Raw genomic sequence first — 25,593 nt, 5'->3', positions numbered from 1 at the left:
TCTTTGGATTCGTCCATATATGGTCATGTTTGAAAACAGCTAAGGGGGAAAGCAATTTGGAGAAAAATCTAAACTTTCTCTAATTATTCAAAAACTACTTACTACTAACTACTAACAAATTCTGAATTATGAATATAGTTTTCTACTAAATAAAGATACAAAGTCATAGGGAGGAGCAAAGTGGTTCAACAGCCCATAAATACATAAAAAAAATGAGAATGCTAACTTGATGCTACATGCTAGCATCGGGCTAATGCTAACGGTTAGCTAGCGCTAGCTACAACTGCCGTTTTTTCACTTCTACTGAACAATCTGCTGTGAGAAAATATCCATATGGGCCCGATTTACACTTGACTTTGTTTATGTGTGATAAACAAGTTCATATTCCACCAGAAAATAGCTAAAAAGTGGAAAATTGTGTTTCTCTAAAGATTCTATTTCCCCCCTCGGTGAAGCCACACCCCCTTTTATGGTGAGATGCCGTCTGTATATATTATCCAGGAGTGAAGATATTTTTAAAAACGGGTAAAAAAATAGGTTAAAAATAATCATTTATTCAAGCTGAAACAACTAAGTGACTTCCTTTAATGCTCCCTGGACCAACAGCATCCAAACTTGGATCTAAAGTTATAACTATAATTTTTTTTTTCAATACAGAAGCACATTTCAGGCCTGCTGTTGTAACTGGCTTTCATGCGGCGCCGACCGAAATGTCAAAACTCTCAAACATCTTTGTTGTTTTCGCCTCTTGATTAAAAACTTCTGGAGATGATGATTCCAAGAGGCCGGGTCGTACATTTTCATTACGTTGGGACGAAGCCGGGGGCGGGGACGAGTCAAAGCTCCATCTCACACATTCTATGATCGTATTGATGAAACGCCCCTCTCTGTTGAGAAAAACCATTAGATGTAACAATAAAAAATTATCAGCCGCGGCGATCCCAGTTGGCATCCAATCTAGCGGCGCGGCTAGCATGCGGCGTATTAGCGAAGCCTTATTATTACAGCTGGCAGTGCGGTTATTGATTGGCATAATTGCTTTGGTCTGACAGCTCTCCCTCACTCGGTCTCTCCGGACTCGCACCAACACTCCTGACGTCCGCCATTAGGGGAAATTAATATTTCTGCACAAAGTGAAATAAAGGCTGCAATTATTCCCCCATCGGAGCCCACAGGCGACGGCTTGAGCCGCGGTGAAAGGGGTTTAATTTGTGTTGGTTTTGGTAAAAAGCTCAGCAGTTGATAAATTGGAAACCTTGGGGTGTTGATGATTTTGAGTGCAGCATTTCATTTGCATAATTTTTCACACACTTTTGCTGGACTTTCTTTTTCATTTTGTCACTGAATTCTTTGGCCAGTGTTCTGCTGTCTTATTTATGTTTAATGCCATTACTTTCCCATGGTTGCCAGAATAAATCTTGTATAAACATCCCATGAATATTAAGTGTGATGGTGAAGCGATCTGTCTCCATGGTTACTGTGGGCAGTGGTTCATCATCATCCTGCTTCTGTTACATTGAGAATATACAGCGACATCCAGCAAAAAACTATATTATTTTTCGCCCATATATGGTCATGTATGAAAACAGTTAAAGGGGAAAACAAGGAAGAGAAAAAACTAAACTTTCTCAAATTATTTAAAAACTACAAATTCTGAATTATGAATATAGTTTTCCACTAAATAAAGAAACAAAGACATGGAGAGGAGCAAAGAGGTTGAACAGCCCATAAATCTATAAAAAAAATCCTAACATGATGCTTCATGTTAGCATTGTGCTAATGCTAGTGCTAGCTAGCGCTAGCTATGACTATTGACAAATAAAGTCAAGTCTAAATCGGGTCCATATGGATGATTATTCACAGCAGATTGTTCAGTAGAAGTGAAAAAACGGCAGTCACAGCTAGTGCTAGCTAGCGTCAGCATTAGGACATTAGCATCAGCAACTAAGAAATATAACATATTACTTAGACAAAATACGGCAAGATATTAGTTCATTTAAATGGTTTGTACTGATGCACAAAGAAAACAATACCTATTTATAAAATAGACAAGGTTTTATGCTCAAAATACAGCTGAAATATTAAAGTATACATTTTATTGCAAAAATGTATAAATGTATGTAAATTTTCAATGTATCTTTTCTTTCAAGCTTCAATGAAGGTTCTTGAGTTATCTTCTGTCCTCTGTAGCTGAAGTGTAGAAAATGTAAACTACAAAGACTTACAAAGAAGTTTACCCACAGGTGAGAGTAGCTGTTAATAGAGGGCAGGGCCTGAGCCAGGCTAAGCTCCTCCCTGTGGTCTATATCTGGTCTGCGGGCTGAACTTTAACTTTAGTGTAGCTGACAAAGCCTTTTGGATGAAGAGGCGAAACGTTCTACGCTTCAACTGAAGAGTATAGAAGACGACTCAAGAACCTTCATGGCGATGGACAACTAATGTACGACTGAGAGCCTACACAGACATACTTCCTTTCAAAGTTATGTTCAAATAGCATTCAAGTGAGTTGGGAAACACTGCTTTACAGTACGTAATCCCGTAAAGACATCTTATTCCTACTTTTGATTCATGCGTGAAAACGATGAAACACGAACAAGAATCACTTCACTGGCATTAGCTGCTGAGAGCTCACAGATGATACAGTTTTACAGTTATGTTCGAGTTGCTGTATTGAAAGTGACAATATATTGGCCTAAGTATGTTTGCATGTGTGAACAGGTCTACTAGTACTGACCAATCTCTGTGATTTCACTGAACGAGCATGTGTCTGTGTGACTTGTTCTGCGAAAGAGTCCGAAAGTGATGTCAGTCGTGTTGAAAAAATCATCTCCCCCACAGACTCCAGGTACCACGCCTTGCAATCTTGACAAAACCTCCACCTCTACAGCCCCCTTACGAACAGCCAGTTTGGAAAAGACACCCAAGTACACGTCCCAAGCCTCTTTTGTTCCAGAATATTTCCTTAAAGGAGTCAGAGAATGCCCACAGGTCCACAGCGGCATATAGAGTCACCCATGTATGTGGAAATTGGAAGAAGCGACACGTTGCATTGCAGTTATAATGTGCTAATTGAAAATACATGCGGAAGTTGCGCTCATAGAGATGAAACACATTGAATTAAACACCTTTTTTCTTTGTTCTAGTATGTATTATGCAAACAATATTCTATGGATATACTGCAGTAAGACAAAGCAACACATGTGTGAATTCGATTAGCGCAGTAGAGCCGCATCGTGGCCTCACTGGGGATCATACATATGTGTCAGGAGCACAGGAGGTACAGCACCTCCTATAAAATATATATGTGATTCACCATGTGTTGGATCACTGTGAGCTGTTCCAGTCCAAACAGTGTTTCTTTCCCATCCCCATTACTGTCACAGTTGCTGAAAACAGGTCCTTCATGTTTGCACCTCGTTGCTAATAGCATTTTTGCAATTGTCAGGTTAAGATGTGCAAAGAAAAAGCATCATTTGGAAGCTTGAACCTCTAAAGTGTGTGACGAATCATTTGAAAAACCTACAAAACTCATTTTGACCACTTTACCGCCCATCCGTATCAGAAACTACAAGGTCTTAGCTTTGAATTGAGGCATTGCACTGGACTACAGGCTGTAACAAAAAGTCAATGAAAACAAATACAGCGACAAAAAAGCATCGAAAACACAACAAAAAATTGATAAAGAGGCGACAAATACATGACCAAATATCTTCAAAAACACAAAAAGTAATTTAAAAAGGGCCAAAAAATTGAGTTAAAGTGCAACTAAACGGGTGTGGCAGAGCCTTTCCCCACCCACAAACTAAAGTCAAAAATTGCTGAGAAAGGGGTGGTCTCGGAGGCTTTGGGGGAGATGAGGGGGGTGAGTGTGTGGGCGGGGTCTGCTCTGTTGACCGTCTCAGACCAAGCCCCTAGATCTGACAGGACTGACAGACGGCTGTTACCGCTGTCACCACTGTGCGCAAGGTTTATTTTTTCGTAGGAGAGTTGGTACATTCTCATGACTTGTGATTGCTTGATGTAGCAACTAGTGATGCGCGGGTCAGGGTTTTTTTCAACCCGCGGGTCCCGCATTTGGAGCAGGTTCTAACCCGACCCAGCCCGCCCCGCAACGTTGTTCTATTTTTACAACCCGCTCCGCTCCGCCCCGCACCCGCAACCATTAAATATTACACGTTACAAATATGATCCGTATGAACAGCACCAGTGTGTCATCGCGCGCGTTTTTGCTTTCTCTCTCCCTTCGAAGAGCGCTGGGCAAGAGGGAGAGAGGAAGAGAGCAGAGGTCGGCCTAACGCGAAGTCACACACAGCCGCACATACGGTGGAAAACAGGAGACACGAGCTCCACAAAAGCGTTCTCTGGATCACAAGCTGCAAAACGCTACTTGTTTTATGAAAATCCGACGTATATTTACGCCAAAAACCTGCTGTAAAGACGACGGTGGAACCCGCAACCCGCACATCACTAGTAGCAACTATCCTACGAAAAAATAAAAAAGATCGCCGCTGGTAGACGACTCGCTCGCTGTCAGTGACTGCGAACAGAGAGAGAGCATCGCACAGTCGCTTTTCTAAGGGATTTATTCCTCTACACCACCTCAGCCGAAGTGTGAGCATCGCAGGGGCGCCATCTACTGGTTTGACTCATGAGCTCAGGCGGTGTGTGCGCGACGCGTGTCCTTGTTGCTACGTGACGGAGGCGGAGGCGTGAGTGGGCGGGGCCACAGAGGCACAGAGGCAGAACCACGGGCAGAACTGATGACGTTTTGTGGACGCCGTGGACACACTCTCCTCCAACCACAACATATCAAATGCAGTTGCTGCATGAAACCAGTAGAGGCGCTAACCCTGCGGTTTTAGACACAAAAGTGAGATTTTGAACAAGTTTGCACCAAATGTCAACATATTGACTGGGACATGTAGCTAACTCTATTCAACAACCATTTAGACCGTTTATCAGCAAAAAAAAAAGTGGATTTGGTGTTTAGTTACTCTTTAAACTAAAAAAGCAACACAAATATTACAAAGTGATGAAAAAAAAAACACAACAAAAATGTGCCAAAAAAGGAACTAAAACATGACTTAAAGTGATAGTCTGGAAGTGTGAATGTCTTGCAAATTTTATAAAATGTGCCAAATCAACCAAATGTCTTATATTTTGATGTAAAGCAAGTAATTATTTAAAGATAATTTTTTGTAAAGTCCCTCCAAAGGCGGCCGATAAGAGGCTAAACTGATCTTTTTCCATGCGTTTTGGTCGTACCTCATTTACATACTATGATAAAAACCCATTTCTATCGTTGTTCGTTGTGAAAATGCTCTGTACTCTTCACCCAGTAAATATTCTCTACGTTACTGGTCTCGAATCTTTCTTCACACCAATGATTTCAGTTAGTGTTGCCGACCTGTGGTACCCAATGTTATTGTTATTTCTTTTATTTGATCAGGGACAATGCACAAACAACATTAGTCTAAGAGAGAAGAGCCCGCAGTCCCTGGACAGTGCGGTTCGAGAGCTTCTCTCCGAATTGAGTGTGAGCAGCGATGTTTTGGATTATCGAACCTCAAAATGTTATATTTACTTTGTACTTTACAGTGATGGTACTGACACATACAGTCCCCGTCAAAGGTTTGGAAACACTTCCAGGGTGTCATTTAACAAGGCCGGTGCTAAATAGCAAGTGCAAGTAGGAAAATAGAATATAGCTTTTTGTGGGTATGTTACACCAAATGTATCTTTTGAAATGACTTGTATTTAAGTATTTGAGCCCCAAATCTGATCTGGAAATGAGAGAAGCTGCGAAATGGTGACTTTGCTGCCAATCCACTTCCTTAGTAACGCTTAGTAAAGATAAGATAAGATAAGATAAGATGATACTTTATTGATCTCACATAAATGACCCCCTTAAACTATAAATGACCACATGGAAGTATGTAGGAAACCAAAAAGGGTGAAATAACTCAAAATAGGTTTTAAATTTTAAGGTTTCCACAATGTAAATAGAAAAACCAAAGCATAAAAAAGCATTCCCAAACTTTTGATGAGTATTGTATATATTTCACTATTGTCTTTATTTATTCCTTGAAGAAATGTAAATAAAAATGAAAGTCACAGTTTCTTTGATGGGAGTTTATGAGGATGAGGAGGTGCTTTATTTGTCATTATGGTACAATAAAATTTGTCCTCTGCATTTGCATCTTCACGCCGCTGGGACGACCCGTAAGGAGCAGTGGGCGACGGCAGTCCCAGATTTCTTCCTAAATATCCAGCTGTCCATTTAGTTAGTGAAATTAACCGTTCGTACGAGGCAGTCTCTGAAAAAGCAGGATCATCCTGTTCTTTTGGCTGTGGTCAGGGCAGTCTCGAGTCTTTGAGCCTTTTTTCCTCGTATGCCAGCGCGCGAGTCCAGGACGTTCCCACCGAGATCATTTAGAGAAACATAACGACGCCCAAAAGTAATCTAAATACTGAAATCTGGCCACTTCCTTTAAAAAACTCCATTAGAAAATGCTCGGGCCCACAGTTTTAGACCAATATGAGTTTGACTAGACCCAGCAAACTTGCCCACCCCGGCATCAGGACTCTACTCTCTTCATGTCCTCCCTTTCACCTATATACGTTACTGACATCTCTACCTTAGGTCTAAGTGTACAATATGGCTCCATAATGTTTATATACTCTAGTAAGTGTGATGCGCCACATGCTCTTTGTGCTTCCAGCGGAGGAATCAGATTGAGCAGCCACTCAAACCGTGACTGGAGTAGGAATGGAGCAGTAACTGAACTCTTATCTCGTGTTTCAGAGATGAACGTGTGACCCGGCACCAGAGGGGTATGGGAAAGTTTGCTTAGTGGAGAGCGGATTTTTATCTTAATCAAAAGATGAGAACCTGAATGTACCTAAGTGAGATATTTGTGAGATTAAACCATAATGCAGAAGCCAAATGCACACGCGCCCTCACCAGGACATTCTGTGGTAACGGCTTTGTGTCAGCGTTGGGACACTATACCCCTTCCCCGACCCCACCCCTCACGCCCCCTGCAGTCGTGCTCTTTTTTTTGTTTTTAAGGGAAATAAGAAAATGATGCCATGTCAATTTTCTTTCCCTAAAAAAATGAATACAATAAATTAAACTCAAATTCAGTCTCCTGTGATCCAGTCTCTCCCTGCTGTGCTCAAAGACTAAGGAACATGTGGAGCTGGGTGTGTTATTCTGTGAAAAATGGTGCTACTGGTATCAACTAGGACTGGGTATTGCCAGCAACTTCATGAGATGATACGTATCCCGAGTCCACAATAGGTTTTGCAACTCAAGTGTATTGCGACAGAGAGGCTACAATTATTCTGTATCACGCTACTTGACAATATATACTGTATATATAATATTGAGCGCAGCCCCTAGTATTGACCTAAACATATTTTTCATTAGGTTCCAAGTTTTGATGGACTAAAGATGGACTTTTATTTTATTAAAAGGACTATATGAGTTAGAGAAAATGTTAAAACTAAGTATTTTCATCCCCCTACATGTTCCAGCCATGTCCTAATGTGTAGAATGAGCCCAGACCTGTTCACCACAACTGCCTCTAAAATCCTGCACCTCAAAAAGTTGTTGCTTTGGGTCCGAAGTGCCGTCATGCACGAGCTTAATATAGAAGCTGCAGTTACGCGTAAGACCTGAGGACTTGATTTGTACAGTCGCAGATTCTATTTGTACAGTCGCAGATTCTCAAATGTACAGAATTGGTGCAATTAAAAACTGCCCTAGTTGTCTTCAAAGCCAAAAACAGTTTACTCCCTGCAAACATTCAAATAATGTTTTCAGACCGTGATGGGGGTTATAACCTAAGAAGAAAAAATATTCCCGCACAACACAAAAAAGTATGTCTGTTACACGAAGTGGAGTCGACCTCTGGAGCACCTTAGAAGAGGATTTAAAAATGCATTCAACTGTAGTACAATTTAAAATAATGTACAGAAAGCAAATACTGGAAAAGTATGCAAAACTCCTGTAATTAATAATCTGTTCCTGAACTATGAATTGTCTTTGTTATTTTGATCCGATAATGAGAAGTATATGAATCCGGATTTATTATGTGATGTCCAGAATGTGCACCTTCAGCCTTATGCAAGAGCAACACACAAGAATGTCATGAACTAATTACTTTACTGTTGGGATTTGCTAAGAGGAGCCGTTTGTTGATTTAATTCGCTACTAAGGCAATTCCTCAGTCTGGAATTGCCGCATAGATCTCATGCTTAAAGCCTAAATATACATTATATATACATTAAAAATGATTGTGCCGTGAGCAGTAGTTTAAGTTGTGTAAGTCTGAAAGGAGGGGTAGGGCCTTATAAGTTATAACTAACTTCTTCCTACTCCCTCTGAGCAGCACTAATACCTCTTATGTTGTGAAAAATTATGTATGTTATATGTATACTATACCTGTATGCATCTGTGGCTCAAATAAACTAAACTAAACTAAACTAAGGTGGCAGTAGTGAGTATAAAACAACCAACTTGAATCTAGTCTCTGTAACCAGGAAATTCCCTCTGAGATTAAGAATCACTTTTTCAGGGGAGTCTTGGCCCCAGAGGGGAACCTATTGTACATGTTTTTAGTGGCAGGGGAACGGGACTACACAGAGGAAACCTTCGCAGACACGGGGAGAACATGCAAATGCCACACAGAAAGGCCCCGTCCAGGAGGGAATCGAACCCGGGACCCAAACCTTAAGACCACCGTGCTGCCCACTGTTACATGGTTGTACAAATTGTTGTACAAATTTAAAAAAAAAGTCTTTTATTGTATAAATTAACATTACTGTTGTGTGTTATAGTTCTAGATGACACATATTTTAGTATAGGTGTCGAAAAAAGTATTGTTCAGTTAAGTATTGTTAAAGTACTGGCGTCGAACATGTCACCCTTCTCTCCTCTCGTCAATCAAACTAAGTACATTAACTACTTTCAAACCGTTTCTGAGTAAAACATCTGATCTAATTGAGCATACAGACGTCTCTCCTCTAATTACACTGATGCCATCCTTTGATCAGTATTTAATTAGTATTTCCTAATTGTAGAAGGAACAAACCACCCTTTTTTACGCTTTTTCGGATTCGATTCTCACCGCTAACCACGTCGTTTGCAAACCGTCCAATCTGACACGTCAGCTCTGCGCAATCACCCGGCGCCGACACTCGCCAGCTTTATTAACATCAAGATAAACGCTCCCATATTACAGCACGTGCCTCCCAACGTGTCACACCGCAGTCTGGAGGTCTCACTTTGCAGCCGTCCTGAAGATAAAGCTTTGACACCCGACGCATGACGCCTCGGAGAAGGTTTTAGCACGTCTAAAGCCCCTTTCTGAGCCACGACGAAGCCACCAGGGCTTTCAGATCCCACCTCCCCTCCGCCTGTGAGCTTATCAGCCAGCGCCAGTGTGCTGTTTGTGCAAGGGCAAGGTCAATGCGCATCACCAGGAGGGCATGTAGCCAACCACAGATAATATATAATGGTGTCATCTATAAGAGGCAGGGTTATTGCGACCATGCCCGCAAATGTTTTGGAAAAGCAAAGCAATGACAACTCGATGAAGTGCGGTAATATTTTCTTTGTAGCCTGAAGGTGTATAAACTAACGCTATAGACTCTTCCATCAGTGGTGTGTTAAGCAGCGCATGCAGCCTGGTCCACGGATCAACATTCAATGCATTTTAATAAGGCCACCATATACATATTGACATTTAAAGGCGCTGAAAAGAATGAATAGGCTTCGAGATCTGCTCGTCAGCTCATGTTTCTGACATGAGGCACTTTAAAGGTGCATTAAGCAACTTTTTAAGCAGGAAAAAAGTTTATATTAGTGCGTATGTGACCTTTCAGTGACCTTCAGTGGCTAGGGGGTGGTTCGCTTGGTGCCTTTCCTTTCCATCCCGGTGGCCACTATGATGCTCCAGGATCAATTTTATTTGAGGTTTTTAAGGTTTTCTGGATGGATTGTACAGGGAACCATGGATGCTGTTCCATTAGCAGTGAAAACCTACCAGAAACACGACAACACAGTTGGTTCTGGAGCGTCCTGCAGGCCACCGGGATGGAGGGCAGAGGCGCCATGTTCATCACAGACAACAAATATATATATAATACAATTCTGCCTAAAAGGGAGAGGGAAGAAGGTGTTAAAGGAACAGGCCACCATTTTTCCATACTGAGATATGTTCTTAGCTGAGCTTGGACGAGTTGATACGTACCTGTCTGGTCTTTGTGTGTGCCCATGGAGGAGCGTGGTAGCTTCCAACTTCACCACGTTCGGAGCTATAGCAATATACAGGGAGAGGCCAAATGCTAACAACATCTTTGGTCATTTTGCGTGACTGAGGGCACGCACAAACACCAGACAGGTACGCATCAACTCGTCTAAGCTCAGGTAAGAACATATCTCAGTATGAAAAACCGGTGGCCTGTTCCTTTAACTATACAGTGCTGCTTAAAAAGCTACATAGTGCACCTTAAAATAGGTATGACTGTGACAAAAACGGCACCCGCCGCCACATGATGATGTCAAATTGCACCTCATCTATCCTGCATTCTGCATTTGTCTTCATTGTATATAAGATAATACGTATAGTTTCTGCTTGCACATTTTCCTGTCTCTTTTGCCTCCTGTAACAAGTGCATTGTAAAATCAATAAAGTCCTATCTTATCTTGTTCTATCTGATTTGGCCGTCACAGAGGCAACAGGAATTACTATCACCACATTTATCCACTCTGTGCCTTAAAACTTTTACAACACTGGGAAAAAGAAAAGAAGAAAAGGGATCAACGTAACAGTTAGCCTTCTTGCTGCTAGACGTTTTCTAACAAGGCTCTGGTATTACTCATTAGTGGTCAGGAGCTACTGTATCCGTTGATGATTCACAGTTTACGATGATGTTTGGTGGATGCTAATTCCCCCATAGGAAATGCATTAGGGCTAATGTTCTCTCCGGGACCAGCCATTAAAATGGAGACTCTCTGTTGACAAACACTTGAAGTGCGTTGTTTTCATGGTGATGTACCATTCCTAAGGGCCTTGTGGAGGGGCTGGTTGATTCTATGGTAGGATCTGTATCAAAAAGGTTTGCGTCAGTAGTGCTTTACCACCTACGTTAAGCACTCAAAGCGCTTTACAGCAAGGAACCACTCACCCATTCATCCTACACCAACGTACTCAGACACTGGAGGCGAGGTGGATGACGGGTCTTGCCCAAGGACACACTGACAGTCAGAACAAATGAGTGTAATCTTTTTAATTAAAGGCTAGATTGCCAGAGTCCTCCGTCAGGCCATGGTGAGTTTGTGTTCCCACTCGCTAACAGAAACATTTGTGTCATTTTGTGTTTGGAGGTTTCTTTCAAAAATATTCTCATGTCGTATCCTCGCTTTGTTGTATCTACAGTTAAATAGATGAAAAAGCAGAGAGGTAACGCAGGTGAGAAGGATATTGGGTGGCACTAGTGCTACAAAAGAGAAAAGACATAGGCTTCTGTTCTCTTAATATTGACTAAATGGTGTTAAATACCTTGTACAAGCCCGGCGTAAGAACAGGGGTAGCACTGAGGACACCGGAGTTTGCCTCACCCCCGTGCATGTAAAACTGAAACAAAGTGCACGCCCAGCTGAGAGGGCTCCATCACCGCGGGAGCACCAGCCCTGCATGCAAACGCACCGGGGCTGAGCACTTCTATTGATCATGGTTTCATTAGTTTAGGAAAATCGTTGCGGCGTCGAGGGCTGCAAGCGAAGTGGGCACTAGGATTAACTTGAGTGAGCAGACTATGGAAGTGAAACGTGAATCAATTTCAGAATACAGTCCTTTACAGCGGCTACGGAAAATGCACCTCTCGGGTTTCGTAAAATAATTGCGCTCGGGATTTTGATCTTGTTTTGAGAGTCTTAGTTGAGATGGTTGTGTTTATTTCAATATTCTGTTGGAATAAAAGATACCTGGACACGCACACAAGCTTCCGTTCCTCACAGTTCAGCGGCTTAAGTCCCAAATTACTTTCAATTTTGTGTAAAACCTTGACACATCACCGTCACAGTTGGCGATGACCTTCACGAGTGAATCAGCTCTTTTGCTCTTTCATGTGTATGGTTCAAAGCCGGGTCTCATTTAACTGAGCAGAGACAAAAAAAACAGCAAAAGAGCAGAGCAGAAACCAAGAGTGAATGGGTTTGCATGAAAATTACTTGGCAAAGCAGTTGTAGCCTCTTTTTCTTAATAGCGGCATGTTTTATTTACATGGCAGGCATTTCTCAAGTTAAAATTGACCCTGCATTTGAACTTCTGGGCAAATTAGCTCTTTGATGTTCTTTTATGTTCTTTGTGCGTTTTCTGGCCGGCTACTTAAAAAGATCAATGTAGAAATGATCTTTTTCACAAGACTTCACTTGACCAGTTCTTGGATTTTGCGACGATTTTTCATTCATAATTCATAGCATTTTCTTTACAAAAGTGCATCACGTTATGGGTCTGTTACTGTATAAGTGAATGTGCTTTGAATTCTTCTTGCTTTTCATTGACAGGGAATGAAATGTCAACCTCTTTCTTCCCACTGTATTTGTATCTCTTAAATTGGACATTGCACCGTTTCACACATTCCTCTCCTGTGTGTGTCTTCCAGGTGACCTCCGGGATGTTGTCCAGCGAGGCGGGGGGGCACAGCTACCTGGTGTCCTGCTGGCAGCCCATCCTGATCCTCATGCTGGGCACGGTGCTGTCGGGCTCCACCACCGGCTGCCCCTCCCGCTGCGAGTGCAGCGGCCAGGAACGCTCGGTGGCCTGCAACCGCCGCCGCCTGGCCACTCTGCCCGAGGGGATCCCGACCGAGATCCGCCTCCTGGACCTCAGCAAGAACCGGCTCAAAGTGCTGGGGCCCGAGGAGTTCCTAAACTACCCCGCGCTGGAGGAGCTGCAGCTGAACGAGAACATCATCTCCTCCATCGAGCCCGGGGCCTTTGGGAACCTGTTTAACCTGAGGACTCTGGGCCTGCGTGACAACCAGCTCAAGCTCATCCAGCTGGGAGTGTTCACGGGCTTGACCAACCTGACGCAGCTGGACATCAGTGAGAACAAGATTGTCATCCTCCTGGACTACATGTTTCAGGAGCTGTACAACCTGCGGGAGCTCGAGGTGGGGAATGATGACCTGGTGTTTGTCTCTCCGCGGTGTTTCCACGGGCTCAGCAGCCTGGAGAGCTTGGGCATCGAGGGCCGTAGTCTGTCGGCTGTGCCCACCGACGCTCTGAGCCATCTGCATAACCTGCTGTCCCTGCGGCTGAGCTATTTCAACGTCACCGTGCTCCGGGATTACTCGTTCAAACGGTTGTACCGACTGCGAGTGCTGCACATCGCCAACATGCCACTTCTGGATACTATGACCCCCAAATGTTTGTTTGGTCTCAATCTCACATCTCTGTCAGTCACAAACTGTAATCTGGCCGCCATCCCCTATGAAGCTATCAGTCACCTGAGGCATCTGCGATTTCTCAACCTCTCCTTCAATCCTATTCACAGTGTGGAGGGACACCATTTGTACAATCTTCAGAAGCTGCAGGCGTTTCATTTGGCTGGTGGGAGGTTAACCACTATTGAGCCCTACTCTTTCCGTGGGCTCAATCACCTGCGTGTGCTGAATGTGTCCGGTAACAGCCTGAGCTCTCTGGAAGAGTCTGTGTTTCACTCGGTGGGGAACCTGGAGACTCTGGCTCTGTACGACAACCCTCTGGCCTGTGACTGCCGCCTGCTCTGGGTGTTCAGACGGAGGTGGAGGCTAAACTTCAACAGGCAGCAGCCAAAGTGCGCCTCTCCCAATATCGTCCAAGGAAAGGAATTCAAAGACTTTCCTGACGTCCTGCCCTCGGATTACTTTACCTGTCAGAAATCTAAGATTGTTGATGACAAAATCCAGGAGAGCCACGTGGACGAGGGCACCACAGTGCACTTCCCGTGTCCAGCAGAAGGAGACCCTCCTCCCATCATCATGTGGCTGTCTCCTAAAAAGGAATACATCACCACTAAAACGGTGGGCTCCAGGCTGTCTGTGTCTGCTGACGGCACACTGGAGGTGAGGTACGCTCAGATCCAGGACAATGGCACCTACACGTGCATCGCCAGTAACGCAGCGGGCAATGACAGTAAAGCAGCACACCTCTTTGTACACAGCTACTCCCCCAACTGGCCCCATCAGCCCAATAAGACCTTTGCCTTCATCTCCAACCAGCCCAGCGAAGAGGGCGGCAACGTCACCCGCGCCTCGCTCCCGTTCCCCTTCGACGTCAAGACTCTCGTCATCGCCACCACCATGGGCTTCATCTCCTTCCTGGGCGTGGTGCTCTTCTGCCTGGTGGTGCTGTTCCTCTGGAGCAGGGGCAAGGACAACAACCCAAAGCCCAGTATAGAGGTGGAGTATGTTCCCAAAGAGGAGGGGGGCGAGGAGACCAGCCCCACAGAACCCCCCGTGCAGTTCAACATGAAAATCATGTGAGCTCATTGTGTGGCTTACAGACTGTTGACAGGATGACACTATGTACTCATTATGAGCTACAGCGGCGTGTTTGAAGAGCGACAAAAGAGAAGGGTTTATTTTTACTTCAGGGACAGAATATTTCCTATGAAATGTTTCAATTCTATCTTTGATTTCTGTAAATCTGCATTGGTAATGTGCTCAGTCTGTGAACACGCATTCCCCAGTCGACAGCGCAGGACTGATCCCACAGACTGTTTGGGCTTACACACTACAGTCATATTCTGAATATTTCAGAGCAGTCATGGCCTTTTTCTGGGTGGATTTAAAAAGCACAACTAAGTCAGAGGTGGGTAGCCACATATTTGTGATTCTACAAAAAGTAAAAGTAGTCATCCAAATAAATACATAGCCTACTGAAGTGAAAGTTGAAATGGTGAAAATATTACTGTTGCACTTCACATCACATTAATAACAAGGTTGAGGCCAGAAATAGCATGGTAACTAGGGGTAACAAGCCTTATGTCCTTTGCAACAGCTCTCTGGTAAAACTGTCAATACTGGGTTAAGGTTTGGGCCGAGAGTTTGGATCATTCATGTCATCGCAAAGTAAATTATGAGTGTCCCATTTTCATGTAAGTACCATTATTACCATGTTCTTACCCTTTGAGGTGCCATGCTATTTCTAAGTACTGTGAAGTCAAACTATCTTTATTACTTATGCATAGAAAGTATTGACACAAAAGCATTCGTAGAAGTACAATTTCTTCCAAAAGTAGATAAGGTCGGGGCTGGTTGTCATTTGTTTCCTTGAGTCAACAGAATGTCAGCAAGAGTCAGGCATTAAATGACTTTGGAATATCGTTTTACAATGAACTGTTATGAACCGTTAAAAAACAGGGACACTGACTGTGATTTAACTATTAGGAGTTAGTCACACTTAACTAATGAAGTGTTCACGATGAATTAAAGCCACCCGCGTAGAATTTGCCCAATAAATCCAACTGATATACAAGCTTTATTTTATGACACATATTTTCATCCTTGAAAAGTACCTCATAAATGTACCAACAAACATGAGTCTTCGCTGTGAGCGGCTCAGGTCTTCTAAGACATGACTGTAACTTTACCAGGAGGGGGGACGTCTCACGCTCGTCTCCATGGAGATGTGACTAAAATCAGCAGAATTTGAGATGTAGGCTGTATCCGAATGTCCACATTATTCCCTAACCCCTCATTCACTACATAGGCCCGCACTATATAGTCGACTATATAGTCACTGATTCTGTTAGCGATTCGGACAGAAGCCACTACTTTCTGTTTTTTTATTTTTTTTAATCTGAATTTATTTATTGTTACAAACGTTTATTTTATGAAACAGAATGACTGTTTTGGCACTTTTACAGGCGTTACTATCATCACAAAAAAAGGAAAAAAAAAAAAATCACCCCAGCGTTAGCTCAGAGACATGCCGAAAGTCGGTCAGAGCCCGGTGTCCGAAGCGCCATCAGATTGAGTGACTACATCTGCTAAAAGTTTGCTAAACTCCGGGAATAATGTATTTCTGCGATAAAGACCAAACTCAGAGACAGTGGAATATTTATGGATAAATACGAGTCAGATACACTTTATTTCACATGGATTTTACGTGAATGGCTTGGATTATTCGAGAGGAAGCTGTCGGTCATTTAACAGCTCAAGCTAAAGGTTAGCAGCTAACGTTAGCATCTTTTCACCGTAACCGTTTATATTTAGGTCATTTATTCATGAGAAATACGCAACACACGACTGAAACAGCTGATTTCATTCAGTCGTGTTGTTTAGTTCAAAGACCTGTGGCTGTCAGGCTCTTCTCCCACTCTCGCAATGCATTGTGGTCTATATTGACCCGTTTAGTGACCATCGATGCTCACTACTTTTCGAGATGCATTGTGGGAAATTTCGAGTGCACTACTTTTTGTCTCTGGACATTCGGACACCCCTACAAAATGGCGTGAGCACTATATAGTGCACTATATAGGGGATAGTGTGGACATTCGGACACAGCCTTAAACAGGTTAGGTTCTCATGCAAATCCATTCTTTGATTACCCACTGCTTAAATAGCATTTTCTGTGCTGAGCTGATCATTAGGAGCATGCTTTGTATTGATGGCAACAGTGTAGCCCAAAATGTTACACAGTGTGCCTTTAAGTGAAATAAGTGAATGAATTAAGTGTTAGTTCATCATTTTTTAAGGCTAAATAAGGCGTAGTTGTTATAAAGTGTTTCCAATTAGTTTTTAAAATACTCACCGGTCAATGCCTCAGATTAATCTGAACTAACTTAAGCTTTTTTCAGAAAAAAACTACATTGAGAAAGGTAATGTGACCATAAAACCATCTAAACACGAGAACATTTCCCCCACGATTTATTCCTCGTATGACAGAGACCAAGCCCCAACTGACCACGGGACAAAAAGTTTGAGTTTTCTGTCTCGTGGCTTTAATTTGAAAGCTCCATAATCACAGCCTGGCTTTGACTACTTACAGTAAACTGAATATGCATCAGTTTTGAGAGTGGGCCTAACACGCACAGACTGACACTGAATAAAAGTGAATAAAAGAAATAAACACATGTGACGAGCAGAGCGCTGTCGTCTGTGTGAGCCGGGGGCTGCTCTCTCTGTGTTACACTCACCTGTTAAGTCTGCGCCGATGCGACTCGCTGTGAAGGAGCTTATTAGCGAGCAAATGCTGGCTCTGTCCCTGGTTTGTTTTGGATTAAAGCTTCTTCGAGCATTACGGTGTTTAACACTACAACAGCACGGCGCAGTGAGTGACGTTATCTGGTGAATTACGTGTATTTCTGTGATTGGTTCGACTGCATAAAACCCAGGGCTGGACGAGTTAGGGAAAAAAATAACATCTTTTTTAATGAGTATTATGATTTAAATCGATTTTATTGGGAAAAAAAACTAAAAAAGGTCCCCTGATCTTTCATATGAAGAAAAAAAATAATAATAATGCATTGGTTTTATATAGCGCTTTTCTGGACACTCAAAGACGCTTTACATTGCACTATTCATTCACTCCATATGTGGTGGTGGTAAGCTACTATTGTAGCCACAGCTGCCCTGGGGTAGACTGACGGAAGTGAGGCGCCATCGGCCCCTCTGACCACCACCAACCACTCACTCGCTCACTACATTCGCCCAGGCTTCCTGGTGTTGCCAAACGGTCTCCCATCTGAGTACCGACCAGGCCCTTCCCTGCTTAGCTGCCAAAGTCTGGCAGGATTGGGCAGAGAAAAGGCGTTATGGCCACAAAAAGAAAAGTCCAGCACATTTATATCTAGATTTGTTACAAATTAAAGAAAAAACAATAATTCTGTGTTAAATATGCCTCCTCCGCTCTTAAAAGTAAACCATTATAATAATCCATGGAGTTTTCAAACGTTAGTGTTATATTGTCCTCATGCATCAGGCTCTGCTGTGATTGACAGCCGTAGCCATGGAGACGCACATAAAGGGTAAGTGGGCGGAGTTAAGCGGAGTTCTGTGTCTCCGCTCAGAGTGAGAGGAGAGCAGGGGGAAATCAAATTCTTTTAGCGGAAGAAAACTACATTGTGCACTCCTAAAAGTGAACACGCAGCCTTTGTGAAACAGCAGGGGATCGCCACGAAGTTTCTGGGTTCTCCTCTGGTGTTGTTTCTGAAAAAAGTCACTGCGGAGCGTCGTCATTCCGCCTTTTCAGCTTTTTTTTCAGCCAAAACCAATGATTTTTCTTGATGTTTTTTTAAATTGGCATATGTTTAGGTGTACAAAAATGTATGGGGGCCATCTCAGTCTCTCTTTTTAATTTTTCGAATGGACTTTGCCTTGATCTCTCTTCCTCACAATGGTGATAGGAATGACGGTAACAGGAATGACCAAATTTGACCAATCTGCCAATTGCAGGCTAATGCTAACCAGCACAAATATTGGTAACAGGAATGACGTGACGAATTTGCCCCCCTCTCTCCAAATGTCCACAAACAGTTCATATTGCAAAATATCGAAGAGAGAGAGACACTGATTGGTTTAGATCGTGGGAAAGTCTCTTCTGAATGTAAGAACTTCTTGATTGTGACGTCATTGGACTGAACCATTAATTTGTGGCAACAGGAATGACAAATACTTAGGGACACTCATAAAACTACAAATGTTTCATAGAAATATGGATTTTTTAATACTTAAAAACAGTGAAATAGTGAGATCTCTTAGTGGACAATGTAATTAAGTGGTTCTTTTTGTAGTTTTAGCTACAATTTACACATGTTATACCTTATTAAAGATGAAAAATCACAGGCCAAAAAACACATTTTTATGAAAGTTTTATGAAATTTTTGGATTTTCTCTTTTTTTTAAATAATATTGTTAGTAAGTAAGTAAGTAAACTTTATTTGTATTGCGCTTTTCACAGACACAAAGTCACAAAGTGCTTCACAGTAAAAAAACAGATAGGAAAACATCTTAAAAACATATCATATGCCGACGATCATAAGCAGCGCGAGTTGATTGGACGAGAATGCTTTTGTAAACAAATGTGTTTTAGGCGCTTAAAAAAAAAAAAAAAAAAGAAGTAAGTCTGTATAATGTTATGTAATAGTTGTCTTTCAGCAATTGTTTGTGATTGCCATTTGGTTGCCGTATATTTTCTTGGGCCTCAAAAGGCACCGTTTTGGCGGAATGACGACGTGGAATGAAGGATGCAATTTTACGATTTAGCCATTTTCCACATCGTCTGTTTTCAAAAGCCTGAACTGATCAAATTAACTTGGTTTATCGCCCAGCCCTACTACAGCCACCGATGTGAAATCTGTCATGTGCGAGTCCAGACTTACTTTCTTTAGGGAAGAAATGAAGTGGATCTTGCTCGCCAGGCTACAATAATCTAACACTTTTATGCTAGATATGAGCCATAACCCTGTACAACTAAAATATTATACGCTTAAAAATATGGTCAGACCTTTAAAAGCAAGGAAACGACTAACTCGAGAGACAACCAGCCCCGTTTCCCCCTAAACTGACCCAATGTCCCTGACAACTACCCACCTCTGAAGACGCCAACGACCACACAAGCGCAGCAGTGTGTGTAAAAACAGTGACATTCTGACGAGGACCATGCGAAGCTTGAGTGAGTGTTTATTTCATTTTTATTTTACTTTCATAATTTATAAATATAACCCTGATGAAAAAAAAAAAAAGAAATGAAAAAAAAATCCTTGTACGATGTGTGACGGGACGGCGGTCGTGGACGTTTGGCGCTGACCCCGCGGATCGGCCTCTGTTCTCCGCGAACGACTGCTATAAATATTTTTGCGTATTCCAGTCTCTGTGTACATTATGACCTAATGGACATGCTGTTAGCGGCTCGGGAGCGAAGCTATTCTATAACGAGCAGAAAGCAATTATTATCGCCGTAATTCATCCGGCCAACAGAGGCGCTCCTTCCCCCCGACAGCCCGCACTTGTAATTCTCTCCACGAAGCTCTTTATTCTGACGTATATGAGTCGGGGTTTATCCGCTGAAGTGCTACGGTTTACAGTAAAGTGATCGTATTCTGACATAATTGATTTGTTGCCTTATGTAAGTTTTATGTGGCCGCGTTTCGACGGGAGCAATGCCCACTACGTTATTTCTATTTCTGTGTCAAACGGAGCTTTAAGCCTCACACGGATTCATTCTGTCGCCTAATTAATTTCACAGTGAAGTCTGCTCTGGTATTACCGCGCTCATCGCGTCTCCAGCTTGTTTCCGAGGGGCGGGCAGATGGAGGTTGTATAAAAATAAATGACTTTTTGTACGACAGTGTGCACTTGGTTTATTTCCTCTTTCTGATGCGGGGACCGTCTCGGCCAGACACAACAACAACAAAGAGATACCTGACTCCATAAACACGCCGTGAGCATTTTCTGCAGGACATTTGATATCTTCACAAATATTGGTTATGTTTGGTGTCCATGTGTAGCAAGAAAGGCGACCGAGATGACGGTGTAATCCAAATATGGTCATTTTTCCTTTCTGGGAGACCTCCATGGCCACAGCTGCAGCGAAAGACGGAAGAAATATATGTGTGTATGTGCAGACGTTGCAAAAGTCTAGGTCCAGTTTTCTCAAGGGTTTTCATTCTCTTGCAACATCATTACATTACACTTAACCCTTTCTTGTCTAGGGCCCTTTTCCCCAAAATGCTATACATGTGTTTATTTGGATTTAACTCAGCCTCTACAAGGGGTACATGGCTAATCTTGGTACCAAAATAAACTTTATCCTTGGGACATTTTGTTTCAGTGAAAAATAATTTTAAAAAATTACAGTTTGTAAGTAAAAATTAGATTGAAACAGAAAAATCTAAATTCCGCCTGAATAAAAAACACATATTTGCACCTGAAAATGCTCTTTCTCTGTCTGTGCTGTAGCAAATAAGAACAGAAATGGAAATAATCAATATAGTGTGTGCTCCCTGTAGTCAACAAAATACCAGTAGGTCAAAACACTGAAGTTATACATGCTTTATAAGAAAAAAGTCCAGGCGGAATCTAACTGTGCCAAATTGTGCCAAATTAAAAATAATAACAATAATTTTGTACATTTTCTTTTTTTTTTTTTTTTTTTTTTTTTACAGAAATTAAGTATTTTAGTCGTAGGGACATATCGGGTCACAAAATTGTATTCCCTGTCTAAAAATGAACACCATTTTTTCCAAAAACATTACACAATAGCATTTATTTGTCACTGACCAAAATATGTACAACGAATTAGGACAAATTGACATATTGTGGCTTGCTGTTTGAGCTCGGATCTGTTGATTTGAAATTGGAGTGGATGAATTTGTTGCTGAGAGTCCACTGAACACGGAGAGGTGAAAAATATGACTGACAGTATTAGAAGCGAAAGTTATGGCCCCGGAGATGCAGACAAGAGGGGTGCGGAGCCAAATATGGCTCTTTAGAGCTTAAATTAAGTAGCTCCAATTGACTTCATTCCGGAAGTCGAGCAGGCGCCGCCATGAAATGTGCCCACCCCTTCTCTATTAGATAATATGGGACTGAAGGAGTCCAGATAGAATTACTTACTTCATGAAAACAAAGCCGAGTTTAGGCTGCGCAGAGAAACAGTGCAGTGTTGACTTGTTGCTGCAAATGAACATTTAGGAAAACAACGTTTTTTACACTTTTTAGCAACTTCTTTTTCACATACAAATAAAGTCAAGTCTAAATCGGGTCTATATGGATGTTTATTCACCGCAGATTGTTCAGTAGAAGCGAAAAAACGGCAGTCATAACAAGCACTAGCCAGCGTTAGCACGATTCTAACATGTAGCTTCATGTTAGCATTCTCTGTTTTTTTATGTATTTATGGGCTGTTGAACCTCTTTGCACCTCTCCATGTATTTGTATCTTTATTTAGTAGAAAACTATATTCATAATTCAGCATTTGTTAAAGTCGTTTTTGAATAATTAGAGAAAGTTTAGATCTGTCTCTAAATTGTTTTCCCCCTCAACTGTTTTCAAACATGACTATACATGGGCGATTCCAGAGATGCCGGGTTGCAGGTGACATCACAGCATTCTAAAGGCTTATACTATTATATAGAGGAAATGTTTGGTTTTATACAGAGAGATCATGGACCCAGTGACTGATATTAATGCTAATTTGTTTAATTCATATATTTTCTTTTTAGCTACGACTTGTGAAAGTGTAATGCTGTGAATAGGAAAAGCTGGCTCCTGCCCCCGCTGGGTCCGATGACATCATCACATTCTAGAACCTGCAACCCAGCAATAGTTTGTGTTCACGATTTAGAATGTGATGATGTCATAATGTCAGGTGGAGAGCGGGGCCAAAACAACTCTATGGGGGAAAATGAACAAATGTTTTTCCTCATCAATATTTGACAGTGATCGGATTCACAAACCTGACATTATTCTTATATCTGAAAGCTCTTTCTACTGGCCAACATCAAGCTCATGTTTTCAAATATTGCCACCACTTTCGGACACCTTACAGAGAAAATAATTGGACATTGGAAATGTTCATGGAAATGAACTTTGATATAGTAATGACTGAGATATTTTCCTAAAACTAAGACAAAAAAAAATTGCAGTTACCATAGTTACCGCCATAGAATTTTAAGTTACCCTCCACCTCAATTTTAAACTATTGCTGGGTTGCAGGCGACATCACAGCATTCTAAAACCTATACTAGGAAAAGCTATTTTGTTCTGAAGCAAATTTTTGTTCTTGTACAGAGAGATCATGGACCTAGTGACTGATAATGATCATTTTTTCTGATTCATACATTTTCTTTTTAGCTACGACTTGTGAAAGTGTAATGCTGTTAATAGGAAAAACTGGCTCCTTCCCCCACAAGATGCCGTCTGTATCTATGGACTCTGTAACTGTTGTGATGTCACGAGAAAGCAACCTATTGAGGATGGGTCAAATGCAGAGAATGAATTTCCCTACGGGGATCAATAAAGCAAAAATTAACCTAACTTTTTAAGTTGATAGTTGATATTTGACCTTGTAGTGACCCAGCGGCTGTATGAGTTGTCAGCATGGCGCCTTTACTTTCTATCACAGTGGTCTCTCGGATGCTCCAGGATCAATTGTTTGGAAGGTTTTCACTGCTGACGGAACCTCTTACCAGAAAACCTACAAAAAAGTAATCCTGGAGCGTTGTAGAGACCAATGTGTTCGAAAGTAAAGGTGCCACGCTGACCACTCATACAGCCACAGGGTCACTACAAGGTCAAATACGCACAAATATCAACTTTTTTTCCACAATAAAAGTTGCATAATGCACCTTTAACTTAGGGATTTGTTAATTTTTAATTTCTAGCCTGATATATTGGGTGTTAACTAGCAAAAATAAGAAACATTCGATTTTTTGATTATGTGACTTATAAAAATCCTATTCAAAAGATCCAAAATCCCCCTCAGGGAAATATATATATATATACATTTTTAAATACATGTACACCTGACTCTATCCATTTAGATTTTGTTGCTAAAAACTGAGCCATGTTAATGCAAAAAATGCCTTATCTTTACATGAAGCCAGTGAAATAACACTTTTTATTACCAAATGGCTGAAAATCTGGGTTGAATTTGCCATTAAAAGCTCAACACAATGAAACAGTTTTGCGGTTTAGCACAAGTGTAATGGTTAAATAATCGGAACATTGGTGCATTTCTTATCTTTATTTTGCATGGTGAAGGTGAGTCCACTGAGCTCATCAGCAGTGGAACTAATAAACCCGTCTGTCCTCGCACGTAAATGCTAATGTTGTCAGTAAATGAGGCCAGTCATAATTAGAGTCGTGATGGAGCGCATGTTTGGGCAGAATCAGGTTCGCAGTCGGGCCCAGCCTGTCGCCTCAGAACTCCTCTTATTAACTGCAAACAAATTGGTCTGGTTTTCTGCCTTTTCATTCTAACCTTCATTGGTTTGTAGTGGTCCATGTTTTACCATTTTACCAGTAAAACAGACAGTGATAAAGGCTGTTCCATAAATTTAGTGTTGCATAATAAGGCTCTTCAAGCAACCGGCTAATTTCAGATTAGACAGCGTTTCTGCCTGTGAATGACAGATTGTGTTCGATAAATTGAGTTTTTCTCAGTAAATCCTGCCGAAAAGCTGCTGTGCGGTTCGATGCTCCATTTTGTCAGAACTACAGCTTCAATCTTGTAAACTGAGAAAGTTAATGAGTAGAATTGACGTCTGCAGACGTAAATAACTTGTGTGGATTATGTTTTAAAGTTTAACATAACTGTGCCGGACACGTCAGGCCCCCAATTCTACAATTTATTTTACTGTAAACATAAAATAAATTGTTAATCAAATGTTTAATGTCATGACATGTGTTAATCATGCTTTAGCTAAACTAGGGCAGTGCAATTAATCGAAATTCGATTACAATTTCGATTATTACACTAAACGATTACAAAACTAGCATAATCTAAAAGCAAAGCAGACTTGCATTATTTCATGGCGCTGGGATTATTTTCCCTTCGCATTTCACGTGCCATGGCTCATGCCTTTGCCCGACATAAAAACAAACAGCGCTGTGTGATGATGTCATCAGGCCGCGCTGCTCCGTTTACTTGCGCAGGTGTGAGGGCTGGCCAGCAGGGGGCAGGTGTGAAACAGAGACCTCTCCTTAATCGAGGCAAATCATTTGTATTTTATGACTGTACAGAAAACAGATACTATTTTTTTTTAATTAATAAATATATAAATAAAATAGACTTTTTTTTTTTAAAGGCAACAAAAAATCGTATGAATAATCGTGATTTCAATTATGACAAAAAATAATCGTGATTATGGTTTTTTCAATAATCGAGCAGCCCTAATCTAAACCCGAATAAACTAGAAAGAATGTCACCTAAACATTTTCTAGTCTGCATTATACGTTTAATTTAGATCATGATTCTTCCCCCAAATGTGAACATAAATGTGTGAAATTAAGCACAAAGTTAAGATGGATTAGTGAAGCGTACGAGGCGACCTCTTGGCAGTTCATTCATCGAGACTAATGAAGTCCAATTTCTGTTTATATCAGACTTTGCTTCATTAAGCAGGTAATCAAATGACATTTCATCACAGTCCGACAATTATTCAGTTTAAAAAAATCCTCTCAAATCCAATGACATCCACCCAATGCAGCGATCTCTCATTGTTTTCAAAGAAGCCGAGAGCGACACCGTAGAGCCTTTGTAAAATACGTTCCACAGTCCTCAATTTGCTTCACACAATTTGCAGGTGAAAATGCAGGTAAAAACGGCAGCCATGAGGTGGGAACAAATCTCTCAGGCGACGTATGGGCCGCTGCACGACACCAACACTGATAGTTAAGCAAGGCAGACGGACGCTCCCCTCCAGAGCTGCATCCACCCCAAAATAAACGAAGTCAGTATGAAACCTCTTTGGGTATCGAAAAAGATGACCAGGTGTTGTTGTCGCTGATTGACATCCTTCATGCAAATCCAGTCGTCGGAAAGTTGCAGCAAAAGGCGCAGATACAGATAAATCACTGTAAATGTCCAAG

The 25,593-nt window shown here is 41.7% G+C and overlaps 1 protein-coding gene across 1 annotated transcript in view; it reads left to right on the top strand.

The window, feature by feature from the left end:
• Window positions 1–15,288, top strand: part of LOC306961804 (leucine-rich repeat and immunoglobulin-like domain-containing nogo receptor-interacting protein 1-B) — a 196,360-nt gene extending 181,072 nt beyond the window's left edge. Inside the window, exon 2 of the mRNA XM_079554712.1 lies at window positions 12,676–15,288. Within this exon, the coding sequence (XP_079410838.1) occupies window positions 12,676–14,538 (1,863 nt within the window). The 3' untranslated portion in view covers window positions 14,539–15,288. The remainder of the gene's footprint in view (window positions 1–12,675) is intronic.
• The last annotated feature ends 10,305 nt before the right edge of the window (window positions 15,289–25,593 follow it).

Source organism: Gobius niger, assembly GCF_951799975.1.
Source record: "Gobius niger genome assembly, chromosome: 4".
Lineage (NCBI taxonomy): Eukaryota > Metazoa > Chordata > Actinopteri > Gobiiformes > Gobiidae > Gobius > Gobius niger.
The sequence above is the reverse complement of the archived record's forward strand: the minus strand, read 5'-3'. Positions and strand labels throughout refer to the sequence as shown.